The 24,647-nt window shown below is 41.7% G+C and overlaps 1 protein-coding gene across 2 annotated transcripts; it reads left to right on the forward strand.

Annotated features, from left to right (window-relative positions):
* The first annotated feature begins 1,913 nt into the window (after positions 1 to 1,913).
* Positions 1,914 to 24,281, forward strand: yap1 (Yes1 associated transcriptional regulator). 2 transcript variants are annotated; one of them, XM_026369775.1, is made up of 8 exons: positions 1,914 to 2,621; positions 3,719 to 3,954; positions 12,912 to 13,030; positions 13,707 to 13,808; positions 17,773 to 17,942; positions 19,848 to 19,975; positions 21,030 to 21,142; positions 21,445 to 24,281. In XM_026369775.1, the coding sequence occupies exons 1-8, from the start codon at positions 2,421 to 2,423 to the stop codon at positions 21,678 to 21,680; spliced, it is 1,305 nt and encodes a 434-aa protein (XP_026225560.1). In that variant the 5' UTR covers positions 1,914 to 2,420; the 3' UTR covers positions 21,681 to 24,281. The 2 variants fall into 2 exon arrangements, with proteins under 2 accessions (XP_026225560.1, XP_026225556.1); XM_026369771.1 differs by having other exon boundaries at positions 1,915 to 2,621; positions 13,695 to 13,808.
* Positions 24,282 to 24,647: the final 366 nt, after the last annotated feature.

Genomic DNA, 24,647 nt, shown 5'->3' on the forward strand with positions numbered 1-24,647 from the left:
TTTTGCACTTATGGCCTTAAAATGAAAAACAGGGCATCATAAAACAGTGAACCTTCACATGAAGCTCAGCTTTTATTATTGCAGCCTGCTTAATTTTTGAAAAGAAGAAAAACATGAAGGTTTGTCTTTTATTTTTATTATGATGAGTATCCATTAAACTCTGTAGGGGGCACTCGAGCTCTCATCTGCCCAGTTGCCTGTGGCAACACCGTGCGTCACTACCGATAATAACCAGACAGAAGCGTTTTAAACTGGGACAGCCGCCATGAAATTCAGATGAATTCAGTGAGAACAGACATTAGGAGATAGACTTTTCACCATATCCCACTAGCATCCAGTGAGAGGAAGCCGCTTTAGTCACCAGTGGATGAAAGATGAAGAGGTGTCGACCAAAAGTGACCAAACCCGGCTGAGTGGGTGGTCCCTGCACTGTAGACGCTGCAGTCCATCACTTTAATGTGTCTGAGTGCGTTACAATGATGTGAAAATGACCCGAACAATGAACAGCTCCCGACAGGCTGCATGTGTGCACAGAATGTTTCATTCCACCATTAAAATATGGTTGTTGTAGTAGAAACATTAAGTATTGCACACACACACATTGAAAAAGTCCCAAACAATTAATTATACTTTAGTATTTTTTAAAGGACTCAGATAAATAGCAGAACAAATCTGGATTATTGTAGGACAATTATATGAATATTATAGTCATGCAGAAGTATGGTGGATTATTGATGGATGCAATAGCCACCAGGACGTCATAATACTAAATCTGTTGCATGCTGTGAGTTTACATTACATTATTTTGCTTAGAAGTTGACAACATTTATACATTAATTTGAAAAGGAGGATAAACAAGCATAAAGAACAAACCAGCCAACGTGCGCAGAAACATGAGCATGTCTGTGTGACTGGCAGAGAGAGCTGTGAAGCTCTTTAATCTGTTCATGGGGGCTTTACAGTGTCTGCAGCTATTTAATAGAGCTTCATAATCATTCATTCAGTGGATGTATGGGAAAAAGCCTTGAAACACAGCCTCTGTATCCGAAAAGAGTGGATCTTGACAAAATGATTTCTCAATGGAAGAGGGGCTTCATTAGCATAACAATTGTGGGAACTGCATGGATCTACTTTTCATGAGCACTGTAAAAGAGAGAGAGAGAGAGGGAGAAAATAGTACCATTATATATACTGATGTGAGTGGTTTTGAATTATTATTAAACAGCCTCATCATCCTATGGCCTATATTTTATTCATGAACACACACACACAAACACACACACAGACATAAATAAAGACATTTCAAAATAGTAAAACTGCAGTAAAATCATGCAAAGAATTTAAACTAACCCCTAAAATCACTTTAATCGCAGAACTTCCTGTTTATTAAATATTGCATTCACACACACATGCATGTATATTTTTGAGGATATAAAATGAAAGTCAAATGATGAAACTTGTTTATTGGAGTTGTCTGGCCCTTCTTCATATTGGGCTCCACATGGGCCATAATTCAGTGTTTTCCTAAGCAGGCTCCACGGGATCAGCAGGGGGCCTTGTTGTATTCAGGGAGTTGGCAGCAAAATAAGGAATAGTTTAATTCAGCAATTGTTGCCTGGAATATCTAATTAATGTGTAAAGCTGACTGTTCAACTTCTCCATGGATTTTAAATAGCTCAACTTTCAGTTGACATAATCTGCATCTCATCTGATTTCGCCTCATATTTATTTATTTAAATTCATGTCTCTATATCCAGAGAGAGCACTTCGAGGGCCCCAGCTTGTGGACCCTCTGGTCTACACTGTACCTTTAAAGACTCTTGTCCCAATTAAGCCAGGCTCCGCCTCTGGAGCAGACGTCCCATGAGTCATAAAGTTTGATGTCCTGCCCAAAGTTTGTGCAGACTGGAGCGCAACTTTTTTTTTTTTCTAGAAAGTGAGCTGCGGAGATTTGATCAACAGACTATGAGTCCTCCCTGAAACAGCGAACAGCTTCAATTTGGCTGAAACACATTGAAAGTGTGACTTTTCCAGCCGACACTTGTTGTTTTTCGTGTTTTTTCAGTGCGTCTGAGCTTTTTTATTTTTTATTTTTGGGGAAAGTTGGGGCCCGGACGACAACATAGGTTCCAGTGTGGAGCAGATATGCGCTTTGTTACTCTCCTAAGTATGTCAGTAAGACACAGCAGCGAGTCGCTGTCTTTCTCTGCAGGTTTCCTCAGCTAACAAACTTTGTAGCCAAACAAAGTTCTCGGCTTTTGAACTTTAGAATGACTCGGGACAACTTTTACTGAGTGTCGTCGAGGTTTCCAGATTTCCTGCTGCGTAAAAAAAAAAAAAAGTTTGGGATTGGCTCAAACTGTTTTTATTTGTGAGCGAGGTATTTTCGGATATAAAGTTTGCAGACTTTTTTGGGGATAATGGATCCGAACCAGCACAACCCTCCTGCCGGACACCAGATCGTCCACGTACGGGGCGACTCCGAGACCGACCTGGAGGCGCTTTTCAACGCCGTGATGAACCCGAAAAACACAATCGTGCCACCGTCTGTACCCATGAGGTTGAGGAAGCTGCCAGACTCCTTCTTCAAACCTCCTGAACCAAAGTCCCATTCCAGACAAGTAAGCCCGCCCTGTCTCTCTCCTGCCCCTTCCCAGAAATGAGTTCTACCAGGGCCCATCCTGTGGGGGTTCAGGCCTACAGCACGGCTACCAGTGACTTTTTCCTGCTCTGTAGTCACTGTTTTCTCCTTTTAATGGCATTTGTATTGACAAACTAAATGCACGTCACTGTATTCAGTTTTAAAGTTTGAGTTCTTAACATGTTTTATTACAACATGTCTGTATTTGAGAGATCATTCCCATAAAGTTTCAGCAGCAAAATGTCCGGTGGGGCTTGTGCGTAAAATCAATAGGGTATAAAATATCCTTAAAGCCCGTCTGACCTAGAAGATTAGAGATTATAAAACTTAAAGTGAGATGTCAGATTGACTAAACCAACACAGGAAAAGTGAACTGAAGGATTTGATTAGATTCACTTCTGTATGTGTTTTTAATAGAGGAGCAGCTACAGTTGAAATAATTAAACGAAGTCTGGAAAATGTGTTTATTTAAGATGATTTGCAATAAAATAATTTTGTTCTAACCCCCCCCCCCCCCCCCCTCCAACACACACACACACACACACACACACACACACACACACTCTCTCTCACCGTCCCCCACAACTGTTGCTTGTAGTTTTGTCGTCAGTGCGCATGCGTTGTTGTGCAGCGAGTCTGCGCTCTCCTGTGTCCCACACAGGCCTTGGATCCCCATCCTGCACCTAAACAACACTCAAACACTCAAACTACACAGAGCATGAACAGAAATTCTAAGCTTTCATGTGAAAAGTGACTGAAATGTTAAATCAGGGTGTCAAACACAACTTTTCTGTGTTCTGTAGTTCTTTAAATCCTAATTATTCATGCTCTGGCATCAAATATGCAATTTTATTTTCAGTTGAATTCAAGTGATATTTATTTTATAAAAACTTTCACTAGTTTTATTGTATCGTTCATATAATTGACAATCACAAGGATAAAGTCCTTTTTAAGTGGAGATATACAAATGCATTTGTCTTAGTAATAATATAAGATGATCAGTTCTTAAGCTAAATCTAATTATTTAAAAACAAAAAACATTGGACTGCATTAATTGTGCCTTTTTCCTGAATACAGGCCAGCACTGATGCTGGGAGTGGTGGAGCACTCACCCCTCACCATGTCCGTGCACACTCGTCTCCAGCCTCCCTGCAGTTGGGAGCTGTGTCTGGTGGCTCTCTGTCTGGCATGGGCTCAGCAGGTGCCTCCCCTCAACATCTCCGTCAGTCCTCTTATGAGATTCCTGATGATGTGCCTCTGCCTCCTGGATGGGAGATGGCCAAGACAGCCTCTGGCCAGAGATACTTCCTCAAGTAAGTATGCCGGCATTGTTTCATGTGTTATGTAGTATTTGCAAAATAGCTTGAATGGATGACTTTAATGAAGATCTTTGTTGATGTATAGCACAGAGTCATCAATATAACTGTATCCTAAGAGCTATTTAATGGAAAATTAAGTTTAAAGATATGATAATATCATTAATAAGCAACTGGGCATGTCTGATGTCGCATGTTAACCATTGTATCCCTATTTTGGAAAAATAATCTCAGCATGTGGAGAAGATGCACGTCAATATTCACCCTCAACAACATGGCAAACTAACACGAGTCTGTATAACACCTGCTTCCTCAGGTTCAACATATGTAACCAAAAATTTAAAGTACATCTTTTGACACAGGTTGAAAAACTCATTTTACAGTTTTTACTTACTAGGTTCAGGCAAAGTCAGTGTTTCCAGAAAAGTGATGCAAATCTGCTCCAGTGGACAATGGTGTCCAGTGTGCTCAAAAAGAGACAATCGCAATAGTTAAATAGTAGGTTATTAAATTTGGTGGTTTCTGCAAACAAGAGTAGTCTTTTTAGCTGCTGTATGTAGTGTTTCTCTACTTGGTCTCAGGTTTCAGTAGAGACAATGGACCACTGTAGCTGCCCCAGACAGCAAAGGACAGACAGCTCTGCAAATCCCATCTGCTAAGCAGCACATCTTCTCCACACTAGTGATTTAAAGTAAACTTTTACAGTAGTAACTAAACCAGAGTCCTTGAGGCCAGTCACTGAGTTATCAGTAACTTTTTGTGCCTCGTTGATGTTTTAATGTTAATATTCTCTGTAGTTCTGTGAAAGGATGGATTGAATTTGAAAAAGTGCCATTATTGTCAACAATTTATGTTAATGTAATCTTCTCATTGTGCTTTGTTCTAAAGTTTTTGAAATCAGCTCAGCAGCTCATGTTTAGGGATGATTTGGGCATTGAAAGTTATCATTTGTTCTCCTCCTGAAGGAAAATGTTGTCATTTCTAGGAAATATAACTCTCACACATGGAGTCTGAACAAACACGATAGCCTCAAATTTCCCTGGATCAAAAAATATCTTTTCAGTACCAGATGTTTTAAGGTCTCACATCTAGAGAACATCTGGTGTGGGGGGGAAAGGCTCTGTTAAAATTGTACAAATGTTCTGGAAGGTAGGAGAGACAGAATTCTGTCCTCATAGACTTTCCCATGATCATTGTAATTGTTAAGAAACTAACTGATCTAATGCCCTCACAGACAATGAAACAACTTTGTGAACCAAATTAAAGTCTAATTTGAAAGTCCCATGTTGTGCAACCCTTACGTCAAACATTTGTTGCACTGTTCGGTTTCATTGTTGTTTATAGGATTTTTTTTTTTAATGGAAACAATATGATTTTTTTTTCCTTGTTGAACAAAAGTTGCGTAAATGTTCAAATTTGATTTAAGTTTCTCTGCTGCAGGTCTTTACTCATCCAGTTACAGGAAATGGACAGAAACTGAAAACATTTCGCCTAAGCATCTACATAAATCCATAAAGTCCGTACAAAAATAACAGTTTACTCAGAATTCCAAGTATTAAACACTAATCTCTTGGGAAAAGAATAGTCTTAGAAGAGAGACTTCAGGTTATGGCAGGTCTGTGTTGATATGTCTAGCTTTCTACTGGCAAGCAAAACTAATGTGAACTCATGGTCATGCAAAAAATAGTTGAGCTACTCTTGCATGTTATGCAGCTACAGTAAGAGTAGTACACAGTGTTTGTTTTCAAGTAAGAACAATTCAAGAAGACAGCTTCCATACACTGCACATCCACGTCCAGATATTTGATCTGGAGAAAAGGCAGCTTCAGCAGAGCGCTGCAAAAGACATTCCCCTATTTATAAACAGGGGTTGTCTGACCGAGACGTGTTGCAGAAGGAGTGAAGCAGAGCGAGAGTATGTGTGGGTGTGTAGATGGACGGGCGGTGGGGGGTTGGGAGTCGGTCACCAGCTAGCAGAGCGGGGGCTCATATTTCACTCAGGTGACCGCTGTTGTCCTTAGAGATAGTGTATATCAACTCAGGGTGAAAGTGTCTGGTTCTCCTTCCTCTTCTGTAGTTTTCCTCTATAGGATTGTACAGCTGGGAATGATTGGCCTCTGTGAGACATAGCAGCGGTGGATGCCAATGTCCCACTCCCTTTAAAAGACAGGCCCCGTTTGGGAGTGAATGGAGCCATGGCGCTGTGATGGTGCCTCTTTTGTGTCAGTGGAGTTAAATGGCAGCCATGTGGATGACTAGAAGAGGGGCCAAGAGAAACTCCTGCCCTTCCTTTGTCCCAGCAGAGAAACAGTGATCTTTATTCAGACCACAGGCCTGTTGAGACTCATGTGAGCCTACCCGAAATAGACAAATGGCTGACATGAAGTTTAAAGATGGTGGCGAAACAGGGCAGTGGCTTTCTTAAGAGCTTTACCATATTCTTAACACCTGGAGTGTTGAGATCTTAACAGGCTAAGACCTCAGTTTAAAGTCTGATCAGTAACGATGTGTGTACTGACATTTATTATCATTTACCAAAAAAAAGTTTTGAATGTTGGATCTTTTTGTCAGATTCCACCAAATCTGAAGTCTAACCAAGTTAATAGTTATTGAAAAGAGGTAGTTTTTGCCCTAATAGATGTTAGTTATGTGTCCGATTTGAGCGTGGCCTCTGCAAAACACGTTTCTGTTTTGTTTTGACTGTTACATAAAAAAAAACAAAACCCTTAAGCTGGGAGAAGATTGGAAGAATGTCAACAAAGTCTGTTGACCTTTCCTCCTCTTTCTTCCAGCAGTTTGCTGTGGCCTTTGATTTATGACAGCAGGGGCAGGGAGGTTGGGTCACCTTGCCTGGTGCTGGGACGGGGGCAGGGTCGGTCTCCAGGGTTGGGTCATAAACTAATGAAGGTTTCTAATTTAGACACACCGGTGAACTAGGAGGGGTAATCTCTGTTTCCGGGCACTTATTAAATGCAGCTTTGAGTGAGCTTTTAGTCCGTGGGAAGTCAGCCTTAAGCAGAGGAAAGCTTTGGGGGAGTAGCTATTGTCTGCCCTCAGGGGCAGGTAGAGCTGTGTGTTGATGGACACTTTTGTCTTTTCTCAACTGGATTTAAACTGTTTTGATGAGCTCTGTTTCCCACAGCCACACTAAATGACTTGGGTCTTCCCATATTTAACTAAATAGTGATTCTAATTGATTCAATTATTTTCCACAACCTGATCTTTTTTCCATGTTACTGTGTTTTTTTGTTAGCAGGAAACTCGTGGGTAACGAGGAAAACTAAACAGACAGTCCATAACTAGTCCAGCTTAAGTGTACACCATCTAGAGTTTCCTGAACATCTGTTGCACTAAATAGTCAAGGAGACCCTCTATTAGAGCAGGAAAGATCAAAGTGTTTACTTGGACCTTATGCCCCCTTTGTATGCAGTCTGTATATAGGAGGATTTGGACTTGGACTATAAGATCATGATGAGATTTCCAGCAGACAGTAGTTTGACATAGTAGCACTAAAGGTGTAAGAAGTTTTCAACACTGCATCATTTTATCTTATACTTTTCCAGACTTCCTCTATTCGAGTATCATTTTAGTTAAATTATCCTTAAAGTTTGAAATGCTAAAAACACAAACTGGATTTCAAACCAAACTGTTATGAACCAGGACCTCAGTTGGACACAAATGGTGCTGGGAAGATGGGCTCGCAAGCTTGCGTGAAAGCCTCATTTGGAGCAACTTTGTGTTTGACAAACTTTTGGTTTATTGACCACACACAGACAAGACCCTTCTAGTTCAACTGAGCCCTGTCAGCTCAGTACACAAATGGGACTGTGAGAAAGTCAGGCTAGTGTTTACCAAAGTCCTGATGTAACACCTCTGTTCCAGACATCAATGCCCCTACTGTCACTGAGGGCAGCTCCACAGAGAGATGTAGTATCTGGGTATTGGACCCTCTCAGGTTAGAGTTGTCAAACTCACTGCAAAGGAAATGGATTGAATAACAAAATAAATAAATATTTGTGTATAGGTTGTTAGTTGTAGCATGCATACATTGGAACAGTCTTTAGCTGTTAGGTGTATTTACCCATTTATGATCAGTGTGATATCACAAGGGAGTCAGTGTACACATTTCTGTTCCTATGCAAAGCTGCCACAGTTACAACTAACCATAAGAAGCCTTTGAGGACTGACTAATTAATGTCACTAAAGGGACAATTTGTCTTTTAATTACTCTTGAAAAATAAACAGTCAACCTGAACTTTCTTAGCTACACTTAGCCCTGGTACTTTGTGAATTAGTGGCTTTGTTAGTATGTACAATGATACAAACCCTCCTTCAAAGGGAAACTTAAAGCCACAAAAGGGTCACAAAGGTTGTCCCAATAATCTCTCTTGATGATGTCCTGCTGATAGAGAGGCAGCCAGGCATCTCCAGTCAACCAGAGTGGAGGTGGTCATCCTCATCTTAGAGGCCTGATTACATCTGGCCTCCCTCAGTGCACTCTTTAGTCATTGGCCTCAACCACCTTCCAAGCATATACTCCCTGGGTGGAGCTCCTGTGGCCTCAGGATCCCATTTTTAACATTTGACAACTCAGCTGTGGGGTGTGTTTCATCATTGCTACACTCACCATAGCTTCACTCCCCTGTTTTACACCAGTGAAACACAGCTTTTGACATCTGGCTTTCAAGAGAGACATTTTCAGTGGAATGAACAGTCAATATGGCCTCACATCGAGCTTTGATGTGTTGTTTTGGCAGATAGCAGAGCATATTTGGAGACATATAAACCAAAGAACTGACTTATTTTTGGCTCGACCATTGGGTCACACTCACCAGCATCTTGAATTTTTTACCTTGTTAAACTGCAGATTTGTTCTCGTACCTTTTGTTCTTATATTGATGAATCCTTGTTGTAAGTTCAAGGCGTCTTCTAGTTGTTCTTATAGAGCACAGGTAAAGGCCCCGCCGGTGCCCATAAAAGGACATGAGACTGCGGGACCATGTGCACACGTAGGGATTTCACACAAGGAAAGGAAAGTTTCTCTTCCACTGGGGAACTACTGCACGAAGTGAACAGCAAATGAGCTTCATATTTAATGGTGCCAGTAGTGTATATAAAATAATGTGATGGGACGACAGGCCTGAGGTATCTGAGCCGAGCGAGTGTACTATCCGGTGCCGGGAGTGGGTTTGGATGCTGTGGTGTTGGTGACTGAGGGGATGTGGCACATTACGTTTCATGCTAATGCTCTGTGATGTGAAATAAAATGCTAGTGTAGTGTTTCAAAATGCCATCATTAATTTGCATAAAAATGTGCGTAAGTGTGGTCGTGAGAATGCGTAGATTCTGTTGTTAAAAACAAATCCCAAATAAGAAAACATCGGTGAATTTATGAAAACTGCAGAAGTTGGTTTTAAGAAGTTTTTTCTTACAAGGCCTAATCTCCCTAAAGCCAAATGTAAATGCCACAATTTTCTTGTGTGTATGCAGTCTGTCACTTTTGTAATCAGATTAATTATGTGAAACAAGTGCAGTATTCAGATTTCTTCACAGGACCCTCATAATAATGTCAAACATCTAGAACTGCTCAGTCTTTGAAGCTTAGTCCAGAAAAATTAGGTTGCAGTCTTAAATTGAACACTGATAGGTCTATCTTGAAATACGTTAGTATAGAAACAGAAATGGAAATTGGTGGGGACTGCATGCTGAATAATTTAGCAAAGTCAAGTTTACCCTTTGTGCAGAAGGTCCCCCTCCTTCCTCCTCAGTGAGACATTATAAATAACGCTGGCACAACAAACACCATCTTGATAATTGGACCATCAGTCAGGGAGATGTCAAGTCGCTGGGTGGATCCAGAGTCCTACTCTGTGCTCTGCTAACCCACAGTCACCACGATGACAGCCTGAGGAAAATTAGCGAGCGCCATACTTGACTTGATAATGGGCCATGTTTGAACCGCAGAGCTCTCCTTTTGCTGCAGTACCTGGCCATTTAGAGACGGTTTCCCCTGAAGACGATAATGGAGGGTTAGATTTTATCCTTAGTGATTCGCACCACAATACCAAACTCCAGATGGAGCCTACGTCCACAATAATTGAGATTTAAAAATAAAACGATCACTTTTAATCCATGATGTTAGAATACTAATAATAAGTGGTTGTATTTGAAGGAAAATGGAGCGCTCCATTCATGCCTCCTATGTAAACAAGCAGTGTTCATCATGGAAACCATGTAACAGCAGCCGTGTACCATCTGTCAAAGTTTGAATACCGACTGTAAATGGTCATAGTTTACTCCTTCAGTGCACGTTTGATTTCAACCAGTTACAACAGGTTCTAATGGTGCTAAGGTTCAATGAGTGGCGTAGGAACCACTCCTGGAGTATAAGCCACTCGTCTGCTCTCTATCCATGTGCTTAATATGTAACTAACATGATTTCCAGCTGATTAGTAGCATGTTGTGTTTTTAAACATGTCACTGTTCTTTTTAAACATTACTGCATTTGCGTGAATCGGGTCTCACGCACACACACGCACACACACACACACACAAACATTTTCTGTGTCCACTGCCCTGCCCCAGGGATGGACTTTGGGGTGTGGGGGTTACGTGGCTGTCCCGTTGAGCTCGCTGTGGTGTCAGAGACATGTAAAGACAACACTGAGCAGTTGTGACCGTAGAGGTTTCAGATCATCAGCAATTCCTAACAGCAACTGGTGGCCTCCAGCCGTCCCAACAGTTGCCATGCCATTGTTTTGTTTTATGTTTGGCCTACAGGAAGCGGTGTGCAGCCGTGGCCATATAGGGTTCGGGGCAAGCTCAATGAATGGATTATCTTTTAGTGTTCAAGCTCGGTGATGAATTACTGGCTCTTGGTAATTCATTTACCAGTTCTCACATACAGCGGCTTTGATTACAGTGCAGTGCTGAGTTAGAAGCTCTCCGTGCGTGGATTTTATCACAGACCTTTTGATTATCATCTCCTCTGTTTTGATCTGAAGTTTGTTTACATCTGTTTTGATTGATTTGAGCTTAGTATCTCAAGCTAGTGTTTGATAGAAAATTCAATATTTGTGCTTTAATCTGTGCTAAAAGAAGCACAACTTAGTGGGGGCGGAGGAGAATTAATAATCAAAGATCTTGGAGGCTTTGAGGTTGTATATTTCCATCCATGTTTTACAGCTGTAGCATATCTCTTCAGCATTGGTGTACCAGTACGAGCAGGCCTCGTTTTTACGATAAACCCTCCCTTCCCTTATCCTAGTGCTCTTCTCCTAGTCTCCTCCCCTGTTCTCCCCTCTATAATAAATGTCATAGTTTCCAGAGTGGGAAGGAGGCAGCGAAGGGGGGAGGGCGGGCGCTCACAGTGTAACAGGACCACAGCAACTCATGCAGCCAATGGAATTCAGAGGGATTGCTTCCGTAGATGTTTTTTGACTTTTTTTTTTTTTTTTTTTTTTTTGTAGTTGTCTCACCCCGCTCCCTGTGACCCCTCTTTCTCAAGGGGCCCCTCCAGTCTGAGCAGTTCCAGCTATTTTGCTTGGTTTGTGGTGTTTGTGTGTGTGTGTGTGAGGGCTGGGGGAGGGTTTGGTAGGGGATTTGGCAGCTCCTTTGATCAGTAAAGCATAAACAAGAGGGGGCTTCAAAATGGGTTGCTGTGTGTGTGTGTGTGTGTGTGTGTGGGGAGGGGAGTGCTGAGTCAGGCCCTCTCTCTCTGTGGCCTAGGATAGAGTGCAGACAGGCAGGCTGGCATTACGGCAGAGGCCAAGAGAATATGAATCTCTCGCTTCACCCAGCTGCTCTAAAACATGGCACTTTGGGATCAGATTAACAGCAAGTTGTAAAGAAAGGCAGTGTCTGGAAGACCACATCCAGAACATGATTATTACAGGGTGCAGTAGATGGAGGGTTGAGGGTGGTATTTAATTGTATTACAGAAAGACTCTTTGTTTTCATTACGTGTGTTGCAGTGATTCATCCACGGCTCCAATATAAATGTAGGAGTTGGGATGCATAAACAAGCTCTGAGAGCTTGGTCCCTGTTTGTAGAGATGGGAGGGTCTCTTAAATGGGATGGTTAAAAAAAAAAAAACAAAACAAAAAAAAGAACAAGTGAATAGTGGGGTTTTAGGTCGTAGCTCAGTCTGTGCTTTTGTCAAGCAGGTGAAAGCTTTGTAAATGTGGCGCCAGATTGTTAAAGCCCCTGACACTCCACAGTGTCCGAGCCGCTTCCAGGAAAAAGGACCCCCTGCGTTGAGCCCTGGGACTGACCCTCCCTCAATAGAGAGGGTCCTGCTTGGGAGAGAAGGGCTTCCTGTATTAGCTTTCCATCTTAATCAAGCAACAAGTACCAACAAAGCACTAATTATCAATGCCTTCACAGAATGCAACACAGTGCCCCCTCCCCTGCTCCTTGCTCTTGTCCCAGCAAAGACGAGCCATAAAATAGATAAAGCAACATTGTTAGGCGTTACAATAGTTGTTTGAAACCGGTCACAGTTTTCAGCTTACCTACATCATATATGTCTGATAGAATTTATTTTAAGTTGACTTTCTCTATTTGGTTTTGTCTTATGTGTAACTTGAGTTCAAAACAAGATGCTGTTTTTCTCGTGTGATTCATGACAGTTTGCATTAAATTATAGGGAAAAATATTCAAGTCTGATCCAAAATAAGGAAGAAAAAAAGCCTTTTGTGAATCTGTATTGAATTGTGGGTTCAGTCTGGATCCAAACAGGCACAGCTGAGTTTGACTTCCTGTAACAGTCATCGTTTACAGAAAGTAGGGGTTAGATTCACTGTTTTCATCAAAGAGCTTGTTGAAACTGCTCTGAGTCATCAATTCCTGCATGCGACCTGCAGTTTCACACAGACATGGCCTCTGGTTTGACCTTAAAACTGAATACTAGTAAAAAGAACTTATTTGGATGGTGTTTTTTGTTTCCTTCTAGCCACATTGAGCAGACCACCACTTGGCAGGATCCTCGCAAGGCTCTACTGCAGATGAATCAGCCTACTCCAACCAGTTCTGTGCCAGTCCAGCAACAGAACATTATGAACCCAGCTACTGGTGTGTATATGTTGACTTAAAACTTAGAAGCAGCACATCACATATTACATTTAATAAACTAAACTTTTTCAGGAGAATTCAAGTGTTTACATTACATTTAGTCACTTAACAGACGCTTTTATCCATAGCGATTTACAAGTGAGATACAAGGCAACGCAAAGGCAGGGTAAGTGTAAGGAGGTCTTGCCTAAGGACTCCTGGAGGTAGACCACAGCCGGGATTCGAACGATCTTACCACTACACTATCCAGCCGCTACTTCTTACATGTCACTGTGTATGTCGGTTCTGTCCGTGAAGTTGGAATTTGCCTTAGGTGAGGTAATACCAAGGTAGAACGTGACGTGTCCTGTCTGACATGTTTGGGGAGGTTAGAGTTTACAGATGAAGTAACTCTGTATTATGAAATTGTCACTCTTCTATCTGACAAACCTATGAGTACATCTAAAAAAAATACTAGTCTTAAATGTTAAGAAACAGGCCCGCTTGTTTTCAGAGACATGACAAAGAGTTGTGTTATTGTAAAGATGAAAAATAATGTGCTCCAATGGTCTCGCAGTGATGTCATGTTTCTATATGTTTGGAAACTATCAGAAAAATCCGACCAGCACATGACCAGTGTGTGAACCAACATTTTTTATTTATTTATAAACCTGTTCTCCTTCAGGTCCACTTCCAGATGGTTGGGAACAAGCTATTACATCAGAGGGAGAAATTTACTACATCAACCATAAGAACAAGACCACCTCCTGGCTGGACCCACGACTTGACCCACGCTATGGTGAGTTTGCTATGTTAGCTAAATTAAAATCAAATAAAATACCACGCAGCTTCTATATTTTAAATAAAAGATTATTAGGTGGAACCTTACTGTCCTAGTCACTAACATATATATTTCTATATTAATATTATTTCATATAAAAGAAGAAATAACAGGAACGTTCTTTGCATAACAGTTTCTTAAACTTTTATTTTTTTATGTGACAGTGTTTCACTTTCTCTAGTCATAAAAAACATTACCTCAAAAATGATGTACCACCATAGTTGTAATAGTGAATTCAGTTTTGTATGATTCATAGTTCGTTTCACCACACTGCATTGTTTTGTAGTGAGTCGTCATACCATTCGTTGTTGAAACCAGATTTCACCAAACCCCCACCCTCAAAATCTCCACCTAACCTTTTGTCAGCCATTTTAGTGTTGGAGCAACAGCTGAGTTGGCCATTAATCCCCCAGTCCAAGCTACAGTTTGACAGTTGGCTTTCAGTGTGTGGTGGCCAGGGTTGGTAAATTAGTGACAGGACCACATACATGTGTTCAGACTCCTCTGTGGCCATGGGAGTGAGCTAATTCTCCTGTGAGCCAGGAAGATGAAGGTTCCTGCTTATGTCACTGTGACTCATTTACGCTTCAGGTATCATCCCTTTATCACAGCAGCGTTCCCCAGGGAAGCTCACCCTGGATCACAAAGGCAACGTGTGAGTCAACACGTGGCCTGTTATCCCTTTTAATTTAAGCATTCTTTTTTATCAAGCCTGGGCTTTTTTTTTTCTTCCTGTAAGCAATTCTGCATCCCGCTCCGTAGGCAAGCAGGAAAATTCAAAACAGAGTTGTAAGAGGAGCTGGGCAGCTGGGAAGAGATGGCGGCTCTGATCGGTGAAGCTCTTTGAAGATTTATAAGTCTTGAACACACAAGGCTGCTGGGCCCCTAAAGCGAGAGAACGAAACAGAGCATGTTAACTCATTATGTGCCATCAAACATCACTTTGTTCCACAATGATAAAATCTTTGCTGTACTTCATAGATGGCTCACATATATATACTTAATGTTTTGTTTCTTGCACACAGCTATTTTTTAAAAACAATGCTGAGTGTCATGTGGTGTGTGGCCCTCTGCTTGAAGAACAGTCAAATGTTGTCATAGTCATAGGTTTGATTAAGAAAATACAAATATGATTAAGAATTGTGTTAAGATATTAAGATTTTTCAGGTTTGTGTACAGCAGGAAAAGTGTTTCTGTGCTGTAGAAACCTGTGTAGAGCTTCTATGTAGGTCTCCAATCATAAGCCAGCTGCTTTGATAATGGAGGCTAATTTGAGCTTTGAGAAGAAAAGCAGCAGAGTGCCTTTAACTGAGGGTTGTTGCCGGCTGGCTTTCCCCTGCATGAGGCCCTGTGCAGGCACAGCCCCATTCTGCTGTAGCTCCAGACAGACTTGAATCTCTGCCAGGCCTCTTTATTCTGTGGTCCAACTCTTAATCTGTTCCAGACCTTTTCAGTCAAAGAACTCCAGTGTGAGAGGGGGTAGGGGGGGCAGGGAGAGGCAATGCAAAAGGGGAAGAAAGAAAAACTAAGGAACAGAGAGAAAATGCCGACGGGATAAGCATGCATCCTATTTTTTTTTAGATCCAAGGAGGTGGTGAGCAGCAAACAAGCCATGAGTGCATTGTGGCTGGGTTTAAAAGGGGGCTGGCCTACGTGGATATGTTGTTTTCCCTACGTACGACTCTGGAGGAACAGCAGGAAACACTCGTGTGCACAAAAAGACAGATTTCCTCTGGGATTTTAATGTTGTGTTGTTGTTTGGTGAAAAAGTGAAATTTAAAAAGTATCCAAATGCTTATTTTCTGAACAAATAACTGTAGTTAGCCTCCACAGATTAACCCAATATACAGTCATTTTAACCTGTTGTGTTGAAGCGATTCCCCGTCTGACTCGGTTTCCTTCCATCTTGTTGCCATTCAGAGCAAAGTCAACATAGGCTGTCTTTCCACAGACCGTATTGGAGAACAAGATGATAAAACAGTTTGTATCACAACCAGACTGTTTCTCCACTTTGCTTATCTTGACCATGGAAACACACCACCTTCCCAGGGGACCTTTTTTAAACCTGTTAAAATGACAGCAGACAAATATTTACCAAGCCTTCAAAGGTGCCGTGCTCTGGCCTCACGGAGAACTTCCCACAGCTGGCACGCCCTCAACTCTACCTGCCCCAGGTGATCTCGTGGTGTAATATGCCTGCCAGCGCGATCTCCTGATAAGAGCCTGTGTTGCTGGCTCGTTGTGTTGCAGGAGTGCGTGAAGAAGACAAAAGGCAGACAGCATTAACTTGTCTCTTATCTGCTTGGCCCACGAGCTATCACCACCCATATGTGCTGCTGACTTCAACCAGCCCTCCAACACCACACGTGAACACACACACACACACACACTCACACCCAGACGCACAGAGCCGTCTCAGCCTGGACTGCCTTTTTTTTTAAGCTATCACTCTGGCCCTGAACTGAACCTGTTCTTCCCTCCTATCTCACCCACTCTTGATGGTGGAGTGATCCAGTCACAAAAGGCCTCAGTATCTGCCAGAGATAAGAAGTGGAGAGAAGTTACACACTCTCTCATGAATTCACTTGAGATGTGTGGGAGAGGAGGTGGCTCCATGGCTGTGTATGTGCTGTGATGGGGTTGTTGGGGAGGGGAGGCAGCGTGGACGGAGAGAGAGACGGAAAGCAGGGCGGGGCCTCCAGAGCTTCCCAGGGAGAGCCCTGAGCCATGGTTCATTCAGCTCCTGAGACAGTGTAAACAGACAGTGATTGAATGGTGATGAGAAAGGTGCCGGGGCGGGCAGGACAGCACAGAGAGAGGCAGCCCTGCATGAAAATTGTGCCCCCGTTAAGGCTTTGTTTTGGTTGGTGCTTCGAGCGCATAAGCAAACAGTGCTCTTCATTGGTTCCATTACTGTTACACCCCTTGTGGTCAAGCACATTTGCTTCTCTTTCTCCACTAGTGATAAAACGTGTGACCTACTTTGCATGCATAGATTGCTGCATTTGCTGTGCTGCTTATACTCATGTTTATTGTACCCACCCCCGCCAGAGTAAAGAATAACAAAGATTTCACTGGGGACCAGCTGTGTTTTCAATACACACTCACATTTGTTCTGATATTGTAAACATGTGCTACAGTTGGCTTGTTAGTGTGCAGCACAGCTACACACTTTGTTGGATGGAAGAAGTTAGTGGTGGTACAGTTTTACAGACCCTGATGCAGGTTGCTTTTAATGAATTGATCAGATTTGCACACTGGGCTAATGTTACGTTCAGAAAATCAGTTTGAGCACAGTGAGGTGGAAGAAGGCAGTCAGTCAGTCTTGAGGGATAATCTGCGATTTGTTTAGAAGGAAACAAAACGCACAATGAGAGGCTAAGGCATGACTGATGCAATGTGCAAAACTAACAAAGCCTGTCTTAGTCAGTGAGTGGGAGGGGATCAGGTCTTACAGGAATAGTCATTGTTTCAGACACTAGGTGTAAAACTTGTGTTGGGACTCTTGTTCTAAACAACCTGCTGCACTGGATCCAAATTCGAACACGCTCACCTCGTAGGCAAAACGTTTATCTGTCTTGTCATGCAGCATTAAAACGAAACTAAGGATTAAAAGGTGGAGTTTCAGAGTATGGACTGTTTTATGTTCCTAAATCCAGTAGTTACAGATTGTCATAACTTTGACTAAACAACAAGTGAGACAAACAGATTCTTTTTCCCTGTTCAGCCAAAGGAAATTTTGCTGTAAAGTTTGGGTATTTCCGCCACATAAGAAACATTACACAACACAAAAGTGTCTAAGGATCCTTGTTCTCTACAGTTGATATGATATAAAGTAGTAACAGGTCAGTTATCCAAAGTTTAGTGTAGTGTATACTGTACTGACGTTTGATTTGATTTGACTTCCTTACTCTTTTCGTAGCTCTGAACCCGCAGAGGATCACCCAGAGTGCTCCAGTGAAGCAGGGAGGCCCGCTGCCGCCCAGCACCCACAGTGGAATCATGGGAACCAACAACCAGTTGAGACTGCAGCAGATTGAGAAGGAGAGACTGAGGCTGAAGCAACAGGAGCTGCTTCGGCAGAGACCACAGGTCAGACATTCAATGCAATTATCAAAACTTGAAGGGAATCTAGTGTGAAAGCATTTATAGAAATATCAGAAGCCTTTTTAGAAAGTACTGTGACCTTACGTAAGAATATCTAACCTGTATCAAAAAGGTCACAAGGTCAATACTTTTAATGTGCTTATCAATCCATAGTAGTATAGAAGTCAGGCACCGGATCCCTAACTCTTTAAGGGCAGCAGCAAAAAGCTGTTCAGTTTTGTTCTAAAGCATAATGTGTATCTTAAACAGGCCTTTAAATATGAGTCATCACTGATAGGGTAGGGTAGGGTAGAGTGGTGGATCCTAAGCTTCTTTGATCGGTCTTTATTGTTACACTGCCCTGTAATGAAGTCTTCTGAGTCATCTGTGGTAATTTTATCACTTCCTAACGGTGATGTGTCACAGTGCTGCCTACACTGGGAGGTGCACACTGAGTTTACTCAAGGCCGTGTCATAACACCAGAAACAGTGCTTTATGATTATGAATGACTATGTTGGCAACTTTGTTTACCATTCACTTGGGTTGTTTAAAGTTCACAGTGTAGGAAGTGACCTGAGTGTGTACATGCCCCAGGCAGTAAAGTTAGAAAAAGACAATTTGGACTAAACTCAACATTATCAGAGCAAATGCAGTGTATGTCAAACTAATCTAGTTACAGTAGTGGTTCCATAATGAAGTAAAGGACTAAAAGAAACATGGTTAGCACAGATACATGTGTGGAGAATCCTGATGATGAATTGTGTACACGCTAGTAGTGACAGACAAATAATTAGGTAAGCAAAGATAAGAAATAACACATGAGCATGATATCCACACTAGCCAGTGAAACAAAGAGCACTATAGAAATAACATTTGGAAAAGTGACTGCAGATCAGACTGCATACATTTGAAAATTTAAAGAGTGCCTCAAACTGATCCCAGCAATAAAATATGTCTGGATTATTAAGGCTGCAGCATATTGTCAGAGACACAGCATGCATCTTAAGCATTTGTAATCGTTAAGCTATAGGTTTTTAAATGGAGGTCATGTTTGGAGCAAAACCTTCCACACCCAAATGTATTCCACATGGTCGAAGTGTGATGAAGAGCGGGTGGTGATCTGTGTGACCTGCCAGTGGCAGTCAAGTGCTAATGTTGTTCAGTGAGGCACAAAAAGAGAGCCAGTAAAACCGTAAATGTTGTTTACAGTACACAACCCTCATGATCGCCTAATCAAAACCAGATTGTTTACATGTGTACTTGTGATTCTGAGTTAGATCTAGAGAAGGAAATACCTTCAAGCAGTACTGCCAGTACGTCTGAAATGAAAACGGAAAGAAGGAAAAAACATCTTATTGTTATAAAGGGCTGATTAAGGCTTTTTATCCATCACAGAACATTGTGTCCATTTCTCCTCAACCTCAACCAATAAAAGCTTCACTCACCACAGTTTTACATCCTAACTACTAAAAACGTCAAATCCCATTGGCTGCCGACTTGTCGTCATCAATGACCCTGTTAAAGTTTAATGAGCTCTCAGAACGGTCGCACCGGTCAAGTCATTTCACCTTCCTGTCCAAGGACTTGCAGGGAAAGAGGTGAAGAAAGAACAGCATGACTTCATATCCTCAAGCTTATCTGATACAACATGTGTAGAAAACAATTGTCTCCAACTGTGGCCGGTTCCTTGTGTAACTTGACACTCTGTATGGGAAGAAACGGAGAGCCCCGTGGCGGCAGGCTGCGTATAAGCCCTTAATTTAACATTTTATTCAGTGACAGCAGAGCAACAGGAGTATGAGGGAGTTCTGCGATATTCTCATGAAGCTGTAGCTGTGTATAATTAGCTCCTGAGGTTAGGGGTGGGGTTGGTCGCGTTGCTCATGGGTTTTGTGCTTTATCGTCCACAGGAGCTCGCTCTGAGAAATCAGCTGCCTACCAGCATGGATCAGGATGGCAGCACTAACCCTGTGTCCTCGCCTATGGCTCAAGATGCACGGACCATGACGGCCAACAGCTCTGACCCATTCCTCAACAGGTTGGTTTCCTACAGAAGCCGGGAGTGTCCTATGCAGTTTCCCCTCAGACAGCACAATTGCTGCTGAGGTGCACAGATTAAAGCCGGTGCCCTTGGCGAGAGCTCCCGGTCTAGTTCAGCTCATCAGAACTAATGTTTGAGCATTAAGTTCTGGTGAGAGCTCCCCAAGTTACCCAAGTAGTAAAAACAGAAAGCCAGTGTCTGGGCCTAACCTCCTTCACGTGGGAATGACTCATTCCGATCAGGAGCCCTGTGTCATTGCACAATGACGACCTCTGGTGTGCAACTGCTGCAATAAAGGCTCCACTCTGAAGACGATATAAACTGCACTTCATTCAGAGTGGAAATGGACAACTTCCACAACCCATGTAGCAAAGATGCACAATACACAGGCGGACTGAGACCAGATCTGTTTTTATTAAGGGGACCACCCCCCACCCACCCACCCTTTAAAGTGTGAATGCTCTTCCATGGCATTCTGGGAAATAATTCCTACCAGTTCAAGCCCTAGTTCTTCTGAGAGTGGATGAAGCGAGGAAAGATCTGAATAGTAAGCAGGCCATGAGAACATGTGGTACAGTCAGTAGACAGGCCAACCTAATCTCCCCTCCTCCCCCTGTTGCCTCCACTCCCCTTCTTTCACAATGGCTTCATTCATCCTGCCTCTTCCATACCCTGCCTACATATTTTTCCTCTGCTAATTAGTATAGGCTTGTCAAATGTCCCCTCTCTCTCCGTCTTTGTCTCTTTTGCCCCTTTCATAGTTGCTCTTTTTCCTATATTCTGCAGTAGAGGATGGAAAAAGTGGAGCTCGGTTTCAATGGTGTCACTGTGAATTAGTCACCACAGTCGTTTACATACAACTGTTGAAACACAGATGTGTGCGAGGCCCCTGAGGGAATTAAGGCCACGCTGTTACTTCTCAGCCTGTGTGCTGTTAATAACTTATTGTGTTTGTCTTGTGGGATTGTTTAATTAGATTCAAAGAGTTAGATTGTAAAATAAGGTCAAAGCAAGATTTCATTCCACGCACTCTTTGTTTTCCTATTCTCAGCGGGACCTACCACTCCAGGGATGAGAGCACAGACAGCGGCTTGAGTATGAGCAGCTACAGCGTCCCTCGCACTCCAGATGACTTCCTCAACAGTGTGGATGAGATGGACACAGGTGAGGCTGGAAAAAAAGAAAAGCATTTTTCTACCAGCTTTACTCGACTTTGTTGAATTTTCCATAGAGCAAAAGTTGTGGATGATACTTTTTTCTCCATGATCTTTTGGGTCACGTTGAAAGTGCTGCGTTGCTGTGATGACCAGTTATATTGACGTGTTACTTTATCTGCAGTAAAAGTACCTGGTACCAAACATAATGAGCTACTTTACTGTTATGTCAAGTTACCTGATACAGTACTGTCAGTGATTTACATATGAAAGCTTGCAGTCTTAAGTTTGATGTTTCTTTCTGATCACCAGGGGATCCACTTCAACCCTCCATGGGAACACAGCCTAGCCGTTTCCCCGACTACCTGGATGCCATCCCAGGAACAGACGTGGACCTGGGCACCCTGGAGGGTGAGAGCATGGCAGTGGAGGGTGAAGAGCTGATGCCCAGTCTGCAGGAGGCCCTGAGCTCTGAAATCCTCAACGACATGGAGTCTGTGCTGGCAGCTACCAAGATCGACAAGGAGAGCTTCCTCACATGGTTATAGAAGACCCGGGCGGGACGCTTCTTACTCCTCTCCCTACACTCTGAACTGCTGCCTGCTCTAATCTGTGAAGGATTCATAGATGCTTTTACAAGACATTTCAGTGAGCCTCTCTGGACTTCTGTCTCTGGCATGTAAGGCCAACTCTTCTGAGGCAGAAGCGTTCTGTCCCTCTCTCTTCACTGGTGTGTTATCTCTTTATTTTGTCTGTGTCTTCAAGGCTGGCCCATGAACAGACAATTACACAAGGGTCCCCAAATCTTTCACAGGTCTGTCAGTGAATCTAGAGCATCTTTACCTAGTGCAGGGGTCTCTCACTTCCCTGGTCTTCCCTGATAGCTAAGCTGGGTGGGTGCATGCAGCCTTCTGCAAGGACTGCCCTCATCAAGTCTCTGGTGCCTCTTTTTCTTGCAGTACAGCATGAAGCAGCACTAATTAACTGTGTTTGGGACAATTGCATCTAGCTTAAGTAGCTTTATATTTGGCCATGTACTTTTTTTTTGTTTGTTTTGTTGTGTTGTGTTTTCAACAAGCCTGAGAAACCAAAAATGATGTATTTGAAGCATAAAGAACAATACTGATTTGGAGTAAGGTAATGTGAGGCCCAGGTTGGAGGTGGAGCGAAGAGGACTGGAGCCTGGGGACTGACCGCGTTGCTGCTTGGCTGTGCCAGCAAGTCTAAGTTAAACCTTTGATAGATCAAGTGCCTTCAGTTTTATTTTTGAGACGCGAGTACCACGAACAATGACTACGTTTCTGTAATACAGCAATAAGCATTAGACTGTATTCATAAACATCAGCTACACTTTCCTCCATCTAAATGTTCAATAATCAAACGTGTATTTTTGTTTTATAAACACATTATAAGGGGATTTAGGGATTTGTTTTTGTTTTTTTAAACCCTAGCTTCTTTGTATTTCAGTCTTATCCAAACTTAATTCATGATGCTTTGTTTTATCTTTTAGTATTTTTAGGTTGCTACATATGTATGATAGCTTAGATCAAATGGCATTTTGCATTTGTTTTTACCTTCTTTCATAGCTGAATTAATACATTTTAACCAGCTCGACTGTTATGACAGCACATGACTTCGTCAACATGAACTCTGCCAGGACCGATTCATGTTTTTTTTTTTTTTTTTTTTTTTTTTTTTTAAAGCCGATTCTTCTCGTCTCTGATTTTACTCTATACATAATTGTGTGACTGTTTATTTGTTGATCACATGCAGCTTTTCCCCAAACATTAACCAAAAAAGAGCATATCTCTTGGCTAATAGGAAACTATAGCTCTCTGATCAATTAAACCTTGTGACAACTTACAGTATACAAGTTACAGTGTTTGAAACTGTCTTCCTGAGGGGGGAGCTCGAGCCCTCTGTGTGACGCTGTGCTGTGTTGAAATGAGGGGGTTATAAACTACAGCGAGGTCAAGTTTAAGCGGGTTAAAGAGTCATGTTGAGGGGCAGCGTAGAAGGCCAGGGTTGGACTGACGGTGACAGGTTGAGCGGATTCATTTCTTTTTGTGGAATAATTAAGAAACAATCAGTTATCTCAGTCAGGAATTGTTGTGGCAGATTCCAAAGATGTTTTTGTGATGACACTAACACTTTGCTTACATTTTCCAGTCCAGAAATGGAATGATTTGTAAATCATCCTCTGTATGAACAAACTGTATAAGCTAATGAGAAACTGATGTAGGTTTTAAGTGTTAATGGAGACGTCTGGATAGGTCTAGCTAAGAGATTCTTTTTTTAATTTTTTTTTTAAGAAAAGATGCTTGTTTTGAGTGACTAACCCTGAGATTTTAAAGATGAGGTTTGAGCAGATTTCAGAGAAGGAAGTAATCTTTCGATAAGAGCTCACATGTTTACATACTCTCCGACTAAGAAACTGCTGCAGCCACAGTGGAGACAACACACTGACACACTGATCTCATAATCACATTTTGATGTTTACACCGTGGCTACATTTTTTTAAATCACCGCAGTAACCTTTAAATAATCAGCCTGCCTGCCGTGCATGACCTTAGTTGTGGCCTTGCAGGAAGTCACACTGATTCTGTTTTCAACCAATGCTTAATTGGTAGCATCTACTTGATGGAACAATTTATAAAAAAAAATCAGAACATGAACTTTTTTTTATTATTCTGTGTGAAGAGAAACTTCTTTTTTTTTTTTTTTTTTAAGTTGTGATTTTATTGATCATTAAATCATATGTTGAAGATGGGTTTAAGACAGATAAACAGTGTTTGTGAGAACAATGCAACTAAAATGATGGGTACACTACAGTGCTTGTATTGCACGGCCACAGAGTTTTCATTTTGATGCAATAATACACGTCACACAAACATGATTTTATGCTTAGTGTGTAATTGTCAGAGCTTATTAGCGGTTGACTGTTATTGTAGCAGTAGAACTAATCACAAGTTAAAGGATTTTGTATTTAGAGGTTTCTAAATGCACATGAAATGAATTTATATTCATTAATGATCTGTTCATTTTTTGATATGTGCATGTGTTTTAGAACAATAAATTCTGTTACATTATATCTTTCTTCGTATGATACTTTGAAATTGGCCTGAAATAAACTATATACTTTGTGGTAATATTTTCTCTGTGTGGTCATTTATTACAGAATACATTATAATTATATTACATTTCATATTCAGATTAGGTGGTGGACAGTAACTAAGTAGATTTACGTGACAGTTTTTGGGGAATTTCTAGTTAAGGATTTTAACTTTCTGGAACTTTATGCTTCAGGACTTCATCACATTTCAGAAGTGAACATTGTACATTTACACACTATATTTTTTGATAACTTTAGTTACTAGTTACCTTTCAGAATTAGATTTAATAATATAAAATACAGTAAAATCATAAGACTACTGATTTATGGTGCCACTCTGGAAAGTAATTCAAGTTTAATTTTTTAAATTTAAAACATCAACACAACAAAAGTGCTTAAATAA

Source organism: Anabas testudineus, chromosome 13 (genome assembly GCF_900324465.2).
Source record: "Anabas testudineus chromosome 13, fAnaTes1.2, whole genome shotgun sequence".
NCBI classification, from domain to species: domain Eukaryota; kingdom Metazoa; phylum Chordata; class Actinopteri; order Anabantiformes; family Anabantidae; genus Anabas; species Anabas testudineus.

Excerpts from the sequence above, each read along its gene's own strand:
- yap1 (XM_026369771.1), top strand. The coding sequence starts at position 2,421 with ATGGATCCGAACCAGCACAACCCTCCTGCCGGACACCAGATCGTCCAC. Across the intron at positions 3,955-12,911 it reads GGCCAGAGATACTTCCTCAA|CCACATTGAGCAGACCACCA; the intron begins GTAAGTATGCCG and ends GTTTCCTTCTAG. Across the intron at positions 13,809-17,772 it reads ACGACTTGACCCACGCTATG|CTCTGAACCCGCAGAGGATC; the intron begins GTGAGTTTGCTA and ends CTCTTTTCGTAG.